Source organism: Panthera onca, chromosome A2, assembly GCF_046562875.1.
Source record: "Panthera onca isolate mPanOnc1 chromosome A2, mPanOnc1 haplotype 2, whole genome shotgun sequence".
In the NCBI taxonomy this organism is placed as follows: domain Eukaryota; kingdom Metazoa; phylum Chordata; class Mammalia; order Carnivora; family Felidae; genus Panthera; species Panthera onca.
The window spans coordinates 131,137,279-131,154,676 of record NC_138340.1 but is presented as its reverse complement, the minus strand read 5'-3'; the positions used below and the strand labels follow the sequence as shown (position 1 = coordinate 131,154,676).

General features: G+C 37.6%; 1 protein-coding gene and 1 long non-coding RNA gene across 10 annotated transcripts in view; both read right to left on the bottom strand.

Annotated features, from left to right (window-relative positions):
• LOC144614805 (uncharacterized) overlaps positions 1–1,450 on the bottom strand; it is a 158,789-nt gene extending 157,339 nt beyond the window's left edge. For 8 of the 9 annotated variants that reach the window (XR_014137315.1, XR_013552990.2, XR_013552988.2 and 5 more), the window contains exon 1: positions 919–1,450. Coding sequence is in view for 5 of the 9 variants with exons in the window: in XM_078440415.2 (XP_078296541.2) it covers positions 919–1,030 (112 nt within the window). In the remaining 4 variants the exon portion in view is untranslated. The remainder of the gene's footprint in view (positions 1–918) is intronic. The other variant, XR_013552989.2, reaches the window with a different exon arrangement.
• Positions 1,451–2,483: 1,033 nt separating this feature from the next.
• LOC132674915 (uncharacterized) lies at positions 2,484–5,030 on the bottom strand. The gene is made up of 2 exons (XR_009608642.3): positions 4,590–5,030; positions 2,484–2,714 (listed from the first exon to the last, which is right to left on the bottom strand). It is a non-coding gene; the product is annotated as an uncharacterized LOC132674915 (long non-coding RNA).
• Between the last annotated feature and the right edge of the window lie 12,368 nt (positions 5,031–17,398).

The following is a 17,398-nucleotide window of genomic DNA, read 5'->3' as shown; positions in this document are numbered from 1 at the left end:
ATTGGTACACAAGTGGTAAATACTACCTATCTCACATTAAGTAGTAAAAATATGAATTACTGTCATTTTGCATGGCTGGGGTTTTTTTAACGTTTATTTATTTATTTTGAGAGAGAGGGAGAGAGGCAGAGGGAGAGAGAGAGAATCCCAAGCAGGCTCTGCACTGTCAGTGCCTAGACCAACATGGGGCTTGAACTCATAAACTGAACTGTGAGATCATAACCTGAGCGGAAAAGAGTCAGAGGTTTTACCCACCGAGCTACACAGGTGCCCCACCTGTTTTTGCCATTGCTTGCTGTTGTTACTGTTTGTTTTATGGGTGATGGTGGGGTGGTTGGTGAGCAGCGTACCACTTACAACTGTATGCAGTTTACAAAACAGCCACAAGAATAGTGACCCGTCCTTTCTAATTTGTCAGCCTTGCTGACTGAGAGGCTGAGATCTTGGTGCACTCTGGCTTGCCAAAGCAAAAGCAAGGCTCATGGGACTCTCTGGCACTCATTTCCCAGAGACCATAAGTACAGCACATACCCAGGAGTCCTCTCTGAGTATACATACCAGTAAACACATGAATCTGGGCATATAAAATTCAGCTCCCTGCCCCCTACGAAATAGATAAGCCATAGAATCCCCTCCCCCTCCCTCTTCTCCCTCTCTCTTCTCTCTCTCTGTCTGTCTCTCTCTCACACACACACACACACACACACACACACACACACACACATCTGGTCGGACAATCAAGAAGGAATTTGAGAGCAAGTCTGAGGTTGGGAGGCCATTTGGAAAATTAGTGCAACCATCTCTGGACACTTGGAGGGGTGGGGATGGGGGTGGGAGAACAAGTAGGGAAACAGAAAACGATACATTTACAGAGGTGAAAAAGCATGAACAGTACATTTTTACATGTTTTTAACGTACCATTTCTAAAGCAGACATGACATTGGAAACAGCATCTAGGGTTATAACCATGATCTACAGGGCAGGAAGGGCTTTTCGGGGACTGGAACCACCTAGCTGGCCCAGCCTGCATCCCTCACTTCACTGGGAGCTCGACTCTGCAGCCCCTGGGGTCCGGTCTTCATGGGTTACCTTAGTCAGGAGCGTGTGCTGGCTGACCAGGGCCCCAATGCTGGCAGAGCAAGGACTGCCTCGCCCACTGCCTCGGGCCTGCTAGACAGGAACAGGTGACTCATATCTGACAGGGACATCTGCCCGAGGCAAGTGGCAGTGGGGGTGTGAGGGAGTCATAAGAGCCCTCCTGGGCACTTACATCAGCATCACAAAGGGACCAGCTCACCTGGGGAGGGGCAGAAGCCAGGGTGGGGGACAGCGCCCCTCTGGGAGGCCATGGAGACCCCAAAGGGCAGGCTCTGCAGGCGCAACCTGAATTCTAAAACAAGCAAACAAAAGCTCTTTACTTGAAGCACATCCATGCCAATATTGCCAGGTATAAGCCTTACTGCTGCCCCCATTCTATTAATAATAAAAGACAAAGCTGTGTTGTTCCACTTTCTATTTTTTTCCTTGCTAGAAACTCCCTCCACCCCTTCAGAGGAGACTTGTCAATGAAAGTCTTCTTCCCCACATTGCTTTCCCTGACCCCGCCCTGTCTGATCACCTTGCCCACTCATACCTTTGGGAACCTCTTTGAATGTCACTTTTGTTTCCGGACAGAGCCCTAATTGGAAGGCCCATATTTGCCTGAAATTCTTCCCTTTTATGTATACAGTCTGAAATTCACCTACTACCACTAAGCTACCTATTTAAAATGCAAATACTTCTGCATGGGTAGGCAGTCTGATCTACCCAAATTAGAAATGTTCCATCAAGTTGGGTTTTCCTAAAAAGCCAAGAGGGCAGTTTCAGAGGGAAGTTGTACAGAGGAATCCGTGCATCTTGGTGGACCAAGGTACTTGGGGAGAACAGCCTTGCCCGCCTACAGCCATGCTGTGCAGGGAATTATAGTTACTTTAGAAAGCATGGGCATCCAAGGCTCCAGCAGAAGGAAAGGAGTCCCAGGCTCAAAGGCTCCTTTCTTGTCTCACCAGACCCAGATTGTGGATGTGGCTTCTATGGTCAGGTAAAGAAACCACAAGTTATGATACAAACACTAACCTGTTACAAAGATTGTGAGCCAAAAATAATTATTGAAAAGCAAATTAAGACCTCACCAAAATCTGCAAAACAAAGAACGAAGACTCCATTCACAATATGCAGTAAAACATGATAACCTGTACTCCACCTGCCCTTTCCACACCTTACACACACATACCAGGAATGCCCCTTCAGATCTTCTCTCACACATCACACTCCCCCAAACTCGCACCCCAACCCAGAAAGAACAGGTCTTCTTTTGTTTTCTTCATCTGTATTCTCTGACTGGTCTGGATGAAAAGAAATGTTGGCTTTCATTGTAATTCCTTGATAATAAACTTTTGTCTAAACTGTCAAGAAATAAATGTGTCACTAGAGAAGAAAAGAGAGACGAGAGAAAACAGACTTTATTTTCTGATAAGACAAGGGTGTTGATTGTCCTGTCTTCCTAATGTTCTATTTCTTTATGGTTGGTTGCTTTGCATTTTTTCTAAAACGCAAGACACATATTCCAACCTCCTTGTTAACATCAGAACAGTTTCCATTTTCATTTGGAGAACTACACAATGTTTGATTTTTACAGTCCAGGAAGCTAGTGACCATATAATCATCTTCAGTTCCTAAAATTAAGCAGAAAGATAAACAAATAAGCAAAAACAGGGACTATATTTACTTGTGGATATATTCACAAAGTTCTAGAAGAGAGTGCAAATATGAAGACTTGTGGAATCAGTGGCAATGGCCCATGGGAACAAAATAGCTTTTAATCAGGATTTTTAAAAAACGCATTTTAGAAGGAAGTGACAGGGAATTCAGTCACTCCTGACTTGGAGTAAAAGACTGACTGAACTTCCTTTGGATTAAATAAGGCTGGCATTACTGGATAATCCTAGGACAAGGACCAGAACTGTACTTTCTAGAAGATCATGCCACGCTGGAAGGACATGATGGATGTCCTACCATTCCAAGCAGGTAAGGACAAGCAGGTACCTAACGTGTAGGTGCAGTTTCTCAGGATGTTCCAAACTGAAATCCACATCAATGACTTCCTCTATTCTCCACTGTCAGCTACCTCACTCACCCAGGGATCATTTTGGAACACAATACCATCAGTATTCCAAATTACTTTTTTCTCCACTGCTTTTCCTTTGTCTGAATCTTCTAATTATTTAGCTTAAAAAATATATTGTATTCAACTTGTAAACTACCTTATATATTCAGGAATGGGAAAAATATCTATTGAGAGACAGTAAGGTGGAGAGAAGAGTGAAAAGGAGAGAGAAGGAATAGAGAAGAAAAGAGAATGGTAGTTTTCTGTGTTGCCTTTGTCCTCCACTAACACACAGCACTTATCATCACCGTGCTCAGAGCACAACATGCCTGCGAGAAAGAGAAAGGAAAGAATTATCCTCAGCGTAGTAATCTATTCACATAACTTCAGCTGTCATATTTCTGTGGAAGATCCGTCACAAGCTTTCTCCTGGTTTCCTATCTCCGCTTGTCTGTCTAGTAGATTATTTCCACTTGGAGGTTTTACTGTCACTTCAAAGCAACCATTTCTAAAATCATATTAACTGGCTTCATTCCCAAACCAGCTTCATTTTCTTGCAGTCGCATTTCTATTAATGGCAACAAAATTTTCTAAATGACTCAGCCTAACCCCCTAGCACCATCATTGTTGCCATCTTCCTCCTTCTTCTCACCTCCACGTCATTAATGTTTTCATCTTCCTGATGAATATATATATATATGTATGTACGTGTATGTATATATATATATATATTTTCTCTCTCTCTCTCTCTGTCTCTCTCCTCTATTCCTTCCTTTCCATTCTTAACCCCATTAGCCCTTTATCACTTCATGGGCACCTGGAGTTCTAAAGATAAACAACTGCACAGTTCTATCTGGGCTCATCTTGATTCAGGATATTCTGAACTCAATGGAAAAAATTACCAAAGGGAATAAAGAAGAGGTAAAAACTGTCATGATGATGATAATAATGTTCTTGAGCACTTACTATTTGTCACGTACTTCTTCAAAGCTCTTAACATAGATTAACACAGTTAAGTCTCACAATAAAACTCTACAAAACGGATACTATTTGTACTTTCCTCATAATAGGTAGAGAAACATGACAGTGGAAATAAAATGTACATGGTGTTCTGGGAGTTAGAAGACCTGAGTTCAAGGTTTCAAAATCATTTTGTAAAATCATTTGGCAAAACAGATAAATCTATAAATTCTTTTTCTTGGAAATAATCTAAGATTCTATTTCATTGCTGAGATGTGAAATTTAGTATGACATAGAAAGGGAACCCTGGAATTCTCCAAATTCTTTTCTATTTCCAGGGTCATTCATAAAGAAACAATGATTCATTCATTCAAAACATTCTTGAGCACCTACAATGTACCATTACCAAAGAATGGTTGTTGTGTCATTACATTGAGCCTTCTCATTTGTATTAGCTTTTCCCTAATTATTGCTAAAGTCTTACCTGAGGCAGATAACAGGCCAAAGAAAAGAAGAGCTAAAAAAAGGAAAGGAATCTTCATAGCAAGTCCTCTCAGAAGCAACTAAGTGTCTCAAAAAGATAAACCAAGGTAAACGGAGATGATTTCAGGATCAGAATCCCTGTACTTCGAGACTTTCCTGGATGAGCTGGACCTTATATGACTTGGTCTTTCTTAGATTTGTGGGGATCCAACTCCTCATAACTCCTGTATACTTCCTATTTGTTTAATCATATTATGACATGCATAAGCCCTTATTACATCTTTATAACACTTTTTACTCATCCATGTCCCTCCTCACTGTCTCAGTGACCCACCAATAGGACTTAACTGGGAGGCCTCTTATCACTTGAAGGATCACTTGAGGGCTCCCTTAAAGTTGGCACTGCCTTTCCTGATGCCCACAGTACTCCCTCCCTACAGGAGCAGTGCTTTCCCTTACCTTACATATCTCTTTTCCTAGTGTGGACATCATGTTCACCAGTGGTGCCTTGAATATTCTCATCAGGTTGTTAGTAAATCTGAATCTTCACAGCCCCCAACCCACCTTCTGTCCTGCAGAGTCCAGCAAGCATTGCTAAAGATCATCGTGTGATTATGCTAATGTTTAATGTTCATATCCTTTCAACAGGGCCCTGGTGGTGGCTTTCCCATTTAGAGGGACAACCACAAGGAAAGGGATTATATCTTCTCTGACCCTGTGCCTACACAGTATCGTAACATAGTAGTACTCAGAGAAATTTGTTGAACTGTTGAAATGACCTATTTCCCTACTTTTTTTGTTAGTCTTTTATTCACTCCTCTCGCCCCACTGGAGCTCTTCATATCAGAACTAACCTTATCCCTCCCTTTTCATGAAGATAACTTAAAATTCCCCTCTTATTTCTCCCTTTACTGAAAGTACTGAGCCATCACTTGCCTATTCCTTCTCACATTCTATCCACATTAAAATATCTTTATCTTTACTTCTATCCTTTTTATCTTCTGTTTCACAAGAAATAATCACTTTCTCCTTCAAAATGGGTGTCATCTTCCCAGGCTCTTTCCCTAATTCTTTTCTATCATGTCCCTCAATCCTAAACTTCACAATCCTCCACCTGTTATGTAGACCACAAATACTTACAGACTGATATCATCTTGGGTCACAATGGCTTTAAGTACTTCTAAAGATGGGTGGGGAAGTTATGTTTAATGTTGGGCATAGGTGGTTATTGCAGCCCTTAGCACAACATAAGAATCTGTCACAAGAAATTAATGATGAATTCTTCAAGTTATAGTTATTATTTTTATCATATATTTTTCAAAAATAATATATACACAAGAGGTTAAAAATTAACATATTATAAAATTGGGTTGTGACAAATAAGATACAATTATAGGTAAACTAGATATGGGCCACAAATTGTGGTTGAATTTTATGCAGTAAAAATAAGAGAAACTTGGGGCACCTGGGTGGCTCAGTCAGTTAAGTTCAGGTCATGATCTCACAGTTCACAAGTTCGAGCCCCATGTAGGGCTCTGTGCTGAGAGCTCAGAGCCTGGAACCTGCTTCTGATTCTGTGTCTCCCTCTCTCTCTGCCCCTCACCCACTTATTCATTCTCTCTCTCTCTCTCTCTCTCTCTCTCTCTCTCTCAAAAATAAATTAAAATATTAAAAAAGATTTTAAAAAGAGAGAGAGAGAGACTTGATAATTACAGAAGTCATCAGGCCAAAGCAATCTTAAGAAAGAAGAACAAATCTGAAGCTATTACATTTTCTGATTTCAAATAATATTACAAAACTGGGTGGGGATGTGGTTTAAATAGGTGACAGGGATTAAGGAGTGAACTTGTTGTACACACTGGGTGATGCATGGAAATATTGAATCACTATATTGTACACCTGAAACTAATATTACACCAAATGCTAACTAACTAGAATTTGAATAAAAACTTAACAGAAACTATATTGCAAAGCTATAGTAATCAATACAGTATAATATTCGCATTAAAAACAGACACCTAGGGGTGCCTGGGTGGCTCAGTTGATTAAGCATCCAACTCTTGATTTCAGCTCAGATCATGATTTCACAGTTTGTGAATTTGAGCCACACATTGTGCTCTGCACTGACAGTGTGAGTCTGCTTGGGATTCTCTCTTTCCCTCTCTGCCTCTCCCCTGTCATGCCCTAACTCTCAAAATAAATAAGTAAACATTTTAAAAAGTTTTTAAAAAACCATAAAGATCAAAGGAACAGAATAGAAAACCCAGAAGTAAGACCATGAATATATGGTCACTTGATTTATGATAAAGGAGTCAAGAATATACATTGGGGAAAGAATAGTCTCTTTAAAAAATGGTGTTGAGAAAAGTGGACAGGTGCATACAAAAGAATGAAACTGGACCACTTTCTTTCACCATACACAAAAATTATTAAAAATGGATTTGCATGTAGTACCTGAAACCATAAAATTCCTAAAAGAAAACATAGGAGGAAAGCTCCTTGACATGGGTCTTGTTGATGATTTTCCAGATTTTAAAGCAAAAGCAAAGGCAACAAAAGTGAAAATAAGCAAGTGGCACTATATCAAACTAAAAAGCTTCGCACAGCAAAGAATATTATCAACAAAATGAAAAGGCAACCCACCAAATGCAGGAGAATATTTTCAAATCATAAATCTGATAAGAGGTTAATATCCATAATACAAAGAACTCACATAATTCAAAAGAAAAAAAAACAATTCAATTTAAAATGGGTAGGTGACTGGCTCAGTTTGTTAAATATGTGACTCTTCATTTCAGATGTGTGAGTTTGAGTCCCATATTGGGTGCAGAGATTACTTAAAAGTAAAATCTTTTAAAAAAAAAAAACAACAGGCCAAAGATCTAAAAAGTCATCTTTCCAAAGGAACATATAGATGGCCAATGGGTCCAAGGAAAGGTATTCAACATCACTAATTATCAGGGAAATGCCAATCAAAATCATGAAGAGAGATCATCTCACACTTGTTAGGATGGCTATTATCAAAGATAAGAAATAACAAGTGTTGGCAAGGATGTGGAGAAAAAGAAATCCTTATGCACTGTTGGTGGAAAGGTACATTGGTGTAGCCACTACGAAAAACATCATGAAGGTTCTTGAAAAAATTAAAAATTAAACCATATGATCCATCAATTCCACTTCTGGGCATTTTTCCAAAAGAACTAAAAACACTAACTTGAAAAGTTTATGTCACTCCATGTTTGTTGCAGTATTATTTACAATAGCCATGTGTCTGCATGTTCCTATTTACAATAGCAATCTAAGTGATCCTTGATGAATGAATGGATAAAGATGTGGTGTATACATAAAATGGAATATTAGTCATACATTAAAAAAAGGATATCTTGCCATTTGAGATAGCATGAAAGGACCTTGAAGGCATTATGCTGAGAAAAATAAGTCAGAGCAAGACAAACATCATATGACCTCACTTATATGTGGAGTCTAAAGCAATACAAGAGCATAACCAAACCAAAAAACTGAACTCCTAGAGAAATCAGATTGGTGGTTGCCAGAGATAGTTAGGGTGAAGGTGGTCAAAAGGTACAAATTTCCAGTTATACAATATATAAGTACTGGGAATGTGATGTAAAACTTGGAGACTACAGTTAATAATACTGAATTACATATTTCAAAATTTCTAAGAGAGTAGATCTTGAAAATTCCCATCACAAGAAAAATAATTGTAAATCTGTGGTGATGGATAGTAAGTAGACTTTTTATGGTGATTAGTTTGCAATATATACAAATATCAAATCATTATGTTGAACACCTGAAACATTATGTTATATGCCAATTATATTTCAATAATTTTTTTGTTTTAAAAAGCAATTCAGTAAAGGAAGGCTCTATGATGCCAAATAATATGTCCCATGTTTGCAACTAAGTATCTGACTCAGTCAAGTTTTAACATATGGAAAATCTTTAGGCTTTCGGAGTTAGAAATTCCTTTTAGAATTTAGTGAAATGCAGGCTCTGCCTAGAAAAAAAAAGAGAAATCCGCCCATGCACTTATCCATAAAAGTCCACGTATAATGCAAGAAGTTTTCACAGGCTCCCCCCATCCCCAGCCAATTCCTTAAGGATCCATGAATCCCAGGTTCAGGACCTCTGCTGTAGAAGAAACCAGATAAAACAGGAAATAAGAAATCTAAGAGATCAAAATTCTGTACAATACTAGAGACTCAGAAGATGGCCCACAAGCTAGACATCAAGGGATCATGAACCAGAAAACTCATTAAGACTGAAGGATAGGGCATGGCTATCATCTTACTCTCAAGATACCAATTTCACATAACCTATGACCACACAAAAAAATAATAATCCAAAAGATAAGAAGTGACAAAGATGCCCCACCTCCTTACCTCTTCCTTCTCCAAATAGACTATCCACCAGTCACAAGACAACAACAACAAATCTTTAATAATCAGAACACCTTACTATCCTATTCAAAAATCCCCTTATACTTTCTAAGACATCAGCCAAATCCAGGGCATGACCATTCTGAGGCTTTGAGGGTAGGTAAATGGACTGTAGTTAAAGTCTATTAGAAGTTTCATAAAAAGATATAATAGTGGTTGTTGACAAAGGGGAATGAAAGCAAATACATGGGCAGGTACTGCCACCAGGATAAGGGGTAGAGACTAGATTTAACTTACAAATGTATTAGTTAGGATTAGTTAGGTTTAGCTATGAGAAATATAAATTTAAAATAACAGTGACTTAAACTTGTTAGAATTTAATATGTTTATTATTGACTTATTTTGAGAGAGGGAGCATGCACGCATGCACCTGAGTGGGGAAAGGGCAGAGGGAGAGAGAATCCTAAGCAGGCTCCGCGCTCAGTGTGCACAGAGCCACATGCAACTCTCCATCTCATAACAGCGAGATCATGACCTGAACTAGTATCAACAGTGGGAAGCTCTAATGACTGAGCCACCCAGGCATCCCAATTATTTTTTCTCTCATAAAGACTGGAGGTTAAAACAAACAACTATTCAGGGCTAAATGGTGTTTTCATGATTGCCCATCTCCTCCCGTCCTGTTAGTTTATCATACTTAAGACATGGACCCACGATGGCCACTCAAGCTTCAACTATCTGCATTCCAGTTAACAGGAAGGAAGAAGTATAAGGAAGGACATACTCCTTCTCTTTGAGGATACTTCCTGAAGGTTGCACATAATGCTTCCACTTATATCTCATTGACTAGAATATAGTCATATAGCCATACCTAACTGCAAGAGAGGCTGGGCAATTTAGTCTTGATTCTGGACAGTCATGTGCTCAGCTATAAATTAGCAGTTTTACTACTAAGCAGCAAGGGGATAATGTATATTGAAGAAGCTAAGTTAAGACTACAGATACTTTACATGGAAAACCAGAAAGACTCCACCAAAAAAGCTGCTAGAACTGATACATGAATTCAGCAAAGTCACAGGATACAAAATCAATGTACATAAATTGGTTGCATTTCTATACACCAATAATAAAACAAGAGAAAGAGAAATCAAGAAATTGATCCCATTTACAATTGCCCCAAGAACCATAAAATACCTGGAATAAACATAGCCAAAGATGTAAAAGATCTGTATGCTGTAAACTATAGAAAACTTATGAATAAAATTGAAGAAGACACAAAGAAATGGAAAAACATTCCATGCTCATGGATTGGAAGAATAAATACTGTTAAAATGTCAATACCACCCAAAGCAATCTACACATTCAATACAATCCCAATCAAAATTGCACCAGCATTCTTCTCAAAACTAGAACAAACAATCCTACAATTTGTATGGAACCACAAAAGACCCTGAATAGTCAAAGTAATATTGAAAAACAAAAACAAAGTGGGAGGCATCACAATCCCAGACTTTAGCCTCCACTACAAAGCTGTAATCATCAAGACAGTATGGTATTGGCACAAAAACAGACACATACACCAATGGAATAGAATAGACAACCTGGAATTGAACCCACAAAAGTATGGCCAACTAATCTTTGACAAAACAAGAAAGAGTATCCAATGGAAAAAAGACAGTCTCTTCAGCAAATGTTGCTGGGAGAACTGGACAGCAACATGCAGAAGAATGAAACTAGACCACTTTCTTACACCACACACAAAAATAAACCCAAAATGGATGAAAGACCTAAATATGAGATAGGAAACCATCAAAACCTTAGAGGAGAAAGCAGGCAACAACCTCTTTGACCTCAGCCGCAGCAATTTCTTGCTTGACATGTCTCCAAAGGCAAGGGAATTAAAAGCAAAAATGAACTATTGGGACATCATCAAGATAAAAAGCTTCTGCACAGCAAAGGAAACAATCAACAAAACCAAAAGGCAGCTGATGGAATGGGAAAGATATCTGCAAATAATATATCGGATAAAGGGTTAGTATCCAAAATCTATTAAGAACTTACCAAACTCCACACCCGAAAAACAAATAATCCAGTGAAGAAATGGGCAGAAGACATGAATAGACACTTTTCCAAAGAAGACATCCAGATGACCAACAGACATGAAATGATGCTCAACATCACTTACCATCAGGGAAATACAAATCAAAACCACACTGAGATACCACCTCACACAGGTCAGAGTGACTAAAATTAACAACTCAGGAAACAATAGATAGTGGCGAGGATGTGGAGAAATGGGAACCCTCTTGCACTGTTGGTGGGAATGCAAACTGGTACAGCCGCTCTGGAAAACAGTGTGGAGGTTCCTCAGAAAATTAAAAATAGATCTACCCCATGACCCAACAATAGCACTGCTAGGAATTTACCCAAGGGATACAGGAGTGCTGATGCATAGTGGCACTTGTACCCCAATGTTTATAGCAGCAATTTCAACAATAGCCAAATTATGGAAAGAGCCTAAGTATCCATCAACTGATGAATGGATAAAGAAGATATGGTTTATATATACAATGAGATATTACTTGGCAATGAGAAAGAAAGAATGAAATCCTGCCATTTGCAGCAATGTGGGTGGAACTGGAGAGTATTATGCTAAGTGAAATAAGTCAAAGAAAGACAGATATCATATGTTTTCACTGATATGTGGATCTTGAGAAACTTAACAGAAGACCATGGGGGAAGAGAAGGGGAAAAAATAGTTACAAACCAAGAGAGAGGGAGGCAAACCATAAGAGACTATTAAATACAGAGAACAAACTGAGGGCTGATGGGGGGGAGGGAAGGGGGAAATGGGTGATGGGCATTGAGGAGGCCACTTGTTGGAATGAGCACTGGGTGTTGTATGTAAGCAATGAATCACAGGAATCTACCCTCAAAACCAAAAGCACACTGTATGCACTGTATGTTAGCCAACTTGACAATAAATTATATTTTTAAAAAAGTGAATGTCAGCTATGTCAGTCTCTACCATGCTATAAGATGCTTATCAATATTCTTCATCTCTCTACAATATAGAGATACCATGTCAACATGAAAACAAATGGGGAAAAAACACAGTGCTTGTCTGGGGATTTTAAGAAGCTTTATCTTTATAAGATTGGATTTTATATAAGCTTCTGGAGGGAGGAAGGGGTCATTCCCAAGGAAGCACATCCAAATCAGATGGGAGAAGACCATGAGGAGACAGAAGCATGGGACTTTATGTGTATCACAAGACTACATAAGTTAGGGTCTGACAGGACAGAAGGATACATGAGCAAATACTTTTAATAGAACATAGCCAAATGTAGTGAAAGAAATATACAGAGTGTGCTTTGTCAGTCCTGTCTGGTTCTCATCCCTACACAGATTCTCCCTCTGCATCTGGCACTATAATCAAGCCCTCCTTTAACCAATAGAAGATTGTCTTGGATCTTGACATTTTCTAGTAAAAATATTCAGATCTACATTGGCACTAGAAGTCTTATTTTGATTATGCATTTGGAGAAGGAAGGAAGTAGAGTCTGTACAGTGCAGTGGCTAAAAGCACAGATTCTAGAGCCAGACTACATGAATTTGAACAATGAAATCTCCAACCATGTGATCTTGAACAAGTTATTAACCTCTGCATGCTTCAGGCTTCTTCTCTCTAAAATGAGGTTAATAAGAGAACATCCCATGTTATTTGAATCTGGTTGGTTCCTGAATTAAAACAGAAATTAAGATACTATTTGTATCTACCTCGTGGGGGTGTGGCGTAAACAAGCTAATGCAAGTAGGATGTTATACAACATGGAACATTTTAAGTGCTATGAAAGTGTTTCCTATTGTTCTTAGGGCTGTATTTTACCCACTAGATGAGAGTCTCAGCACCCCAACATGCATCCGCCCTCCGGTGTCGATCTGGTGGCAGGGGGCAAGGATAGCTCACATTCTGGGCCTTCCCAGCTGGCTCTGTCTTACTGCTATTAACTAGGTCCTACTCGATGGGTCCCTCTTTGAAAGGACACTAAAGACAGAGGACATTTTTGACCTTTAAGAAGAAGACAAATGACATGTTTCAGATCTTTAATAGGTAAAACAGTAAAGTAGAAAGTAAAAACTTCAATTAGAAAGAACAGGTTAAAAAATAAAACCGATGCACCCAAACAAATTAAAGGCTTACACAGGAAGTCCCTTTGTGGTCAGGGACTATATCTATTCAATTTACCAATATACCAGAAGGTAGCACAGTGCTTAACATAAACATTTTAATACATTTTTCTTGACTAAATAAATAAATGGTGAATACCTTAAGATGTTCTGGCAATTTATTTCAACACTATGATTTAAGTCACAAAGAAGTGAGTAGAAACTTCAGGCAGTTTCCTTGTGTTTTCTCAGAGCTAGCCCTGCTCCCAAAAGGGAAGATAGTAAAAAGAATCCCACCTTCTCTACACTCCTCACCAATGGCATCTCCAATGAGGAACATTTATGAATGGCAGAGGTTTGCTTTCAATTCTTTGATACTCTTCCTCGGAGCCTAAAGTTTTCTTTTAAGTTTTGTTTTCAAATTTAAAATATAATGTAATAATATGTCTTAAAATATTACAGCTCATTCTTACTCTGTATGGGTCAACCATTTTTTCTGAGTCTTACACAGCTTTAGTAACATATATTTGGCACTTTTTTTTTACCCCTGTAATAACATGCCTAAAGCAAAAAAAGATAATCTATTTTTAATAATCATATATATATCTCTCAAATTCAAAATGCTTAGGGATGAAGAGGTGTTTGGGGATTTTTAAATAGATAGATAGATAGATAGATAGATAGATAGATAAGTAGATACAATTTTGATCTGGACATGGCAGCTGTTTTTAATGAGAGATTTGATGCCATGGTACAGACAAACCATCTAGCTTAGGTCAACCCTATAGAATGGAGCTTCTGTGAAACAATATCTAAAGCATCAATTTGAAGGGCTTTATTGTAGTTTCAAATGCCTTAAAACAGATGAGGACTACCTCTCTTCCATGCACTTTTTTTTTAATTGAGGCTTCTGACCTGAATAAAAATCCATCAAAAGGCAATTCTTATATTAAAGAAGAGTAAAAAATATTCTGCATTAAAAATTAGAACGGGGAACATCTAACTATTCAATATTTTATTGCTGTACCATATTCAGTTAAGGAGGTAAGATTGAGTGTGAAAGATGGGGGTGGAGAAATCTAAGACACAGGGTAGATGAAAATCCAATATTCATCATATTCTTAAAGAACAAAACTTGAGGAGATTCATCAGTATTATTTTATGCTATTTCTAACCTCAGAAAATCCAACTTTTTTTTTTACAATTATTTCTATTTTCCTAATTTTAAATTGGGGGGAAAAGCAGACTTTACAAAAATTTATGACCACTGAACGAAAAATGAACTTTAATATATTAATCACATTATCTAAGTGGTTTCCATTTGGGTCCCACAAAAAAAATTTCTGAACAAACATAATCAAAAACTTCTTGAAAAAAAAATTTTTTTGAGAGAGAGACAGCATGCATGAGAGTGCATGCAAGTGTGGGAGGGGCAGAGGGAGAAAGAGAGGGAGAGAGTGAGTGACAGATTGAGAAAAGAGAGCAGTTTCCACACTCAGCTTCACACTCAGTGCAGATCCTGATGCAGGGCTTGATCTCACCACCAGATCATGACCCAAGTCGAAATCAGGAGTCAGAAGCTTAACTGACTGAATCACCCAGGCACCCCTAGTCAGAAACTTTTAATAAAGAAATGGATGGGGCACCTGGGTGGCTCAGTCAGTTGAGCTTTCGCTTAGGTCAAAATCTTGCAGTTTGTGAGTTACAGCCTCACACTGGACTCACTGCTGTCAGCCTGTCAGCAGAGTCAGCTTTGGATCCTCTGTCCCCCTCTCTTTGCCCCTCCTCTGATGGTGCTCTCTCAAAAATAAGTAAACATTTTTTTAAAAATTGGGAAAGATGATAATTTCCAAACATGATGCTAGTTGAAGCTTTGGCTGCACTCTTGCAGCGATGTCTGAAGTCCAATATAAAACTCTTCCCACAGTCAGTCTTCTGTTCCTCTTAGCATTATCTTGGATAAAGCTTTTTTTCCTCCAACTCATCAACAGGATACTAGATAAATAAATTGTGACTCGTTCATCAAAAGAAGTTAGAGTAGTTAAAATTTATAAACTGAGGCTATATGTATTTTCACAGATAAATCTTAAGCATAATTGCTCAGCAAAAGGAAAAGCAATTTCCAAAAGGACACATATAGTGTGATCCAATTACATAAGTTTTAAAAACAGCATAAAGTCTGTGCTGCTTGTGGGCACATATAAATGTAGTAAATAGAAAAGCATTTCTACTACAATTTAGGGCAGTAGTTATTTCTGGTGAGGGATTCATAAGAGACTTAATACCTGAAATATTGTATCCCTTAAATTATCTGAAGCAAATTTGGCAAAATGTTAGGATTTGTCCAAGTTGTATGGAGAATATAAGCATATCCATCTCTACACTTCCCTCTTTGCTTGATATAGTTTATAATTTTAAGAAAAAATAAAGTAAATAAGTTAATAGCTCAGATCAATAAGGTAGAAAAACAATAATAAAATACCTCAAGAGAAAGAAAAAAAAAGGAATTTATAAAAGATTAAATTTAAAAGAATGGAATAAAAAATATAAAGGATTAAAATTGGTCAATAAAATCAAATGATCACAATCTACAAAGTCCCATAAAATAGGTAACAGCTTTGAATCTTTTTCTAAGAATAAAAGAAGAAAAATAAACACTATGCATAATGAGAAAAGATATATCTATAGAGGACATTGTTTAAAGTCTAAAAGAATACTAAACTTTCTAATACTGATTAACTTGAAAATACAGATGAAATTATATAAGTTATATTATATATTATGTTATATATAATATACATTATCAGACTGAACCAAATAGGAGAAGAAAAGCATAAATATAACAATAATTATAAAAATAATTGCAAGTGTTGTCCAAGCTCTCGCCCAAAAATAGGCTCTGGTCCCAGATGGTTTTATAAGTTTTACTAAAGATATAAAGGGCAGGTAATTACTATGTAATGCAAATTCTTTCAGAGCATAGAAGGCATGCAAATCTTTCCATATTATTCTATAAGAATAGCCTAGCTTCATATCAAAAATAAGGATAGCTCAAAAATAGAATATTATAATTTCATTTTTAAATATAATCATAAAATTTTAAATAAAATGTTATCTAATTGAATCCAGCAACTTATATTTTCAATAATATATCAGAACTATCAGGGACATTAGTCATCTTTCTGGCTTACTCAGTATCTGACAAACTTTCTGTTGTTCAGGGAATTCCTAATCTCCCATCAAAGAGGCTGCCCATGCCATGTATTTTCTTTCCCAGTTTCTCCTTAAGTTTAAGTAGGAGGTACATGACCTAAGCTTTGCCCATCAGATACCACCACTGAAGACTTTTGGTTGGACGCAAGTGACATGAAGAAGTAGGGACTGCTTAGAATCTGTTTGTTGGGCAGTAGAATCTATATCCAAGTACATCCAAAAATGATGGGGCCAAAGGGCATGTCTGCTGTCCACCTTAGGTAACAAAAGTTAGGGTGTCAGTGGTCAGTTGTTTCTGCAGTATGTCTTTGCTGGACCAGTTCTTGAAAATAATGTGAGACTTTGTTCTGGACCATGTAGCCTACAAGACTGATTCTTTTAACTTTCCAGAGATTCCAGGAGTTTCTTGATAGCTTTTAATAACTTGCTTTTCTACTTAACTAGCATGAGTTGGTTTTGTTGTTTGTAACAACCATATACTAATATGTTGACAAAGGATAATTTATTCAAGGATGCAAAGATAACTTAATAAATCTATTGATGTGATTCACTATATGAACAGATTAAAGAGGAAAAGCTAAAGATTATACAACCCAAGACCATTTGATGAAGTTCAACACCTCTTATTGACTAAAAACAATATAACACAAAATCTTACCAAGCTAGAAATAGGATTTTTTTAAATTCATACAGAATATTTACCAAAAACAGAGAACAAGAATCATGCTCAATGTAAACGCATTGGAAGTACTTCCACTGATGTCTCTAACAACATAGAAATGTCCAACCTCACCAGGGCTATGTATTTAGCCATGAACGTGAGATCCTGTCCAACACAATTGGACAACTAAATAAATGAGATAAATAATAGAAAAGTAGTCAAACTGTCATTCTTTGCAAAGGAATATGATTGCTTACTTAGAAAATCAAGAGAAACCCACTGATAAACTGTTAGATTTTTTAAAGGGGTTTAGTAACACAGGCAGATATAAAATTGGTGTATAAAATTCTATGGCACTGTGACATA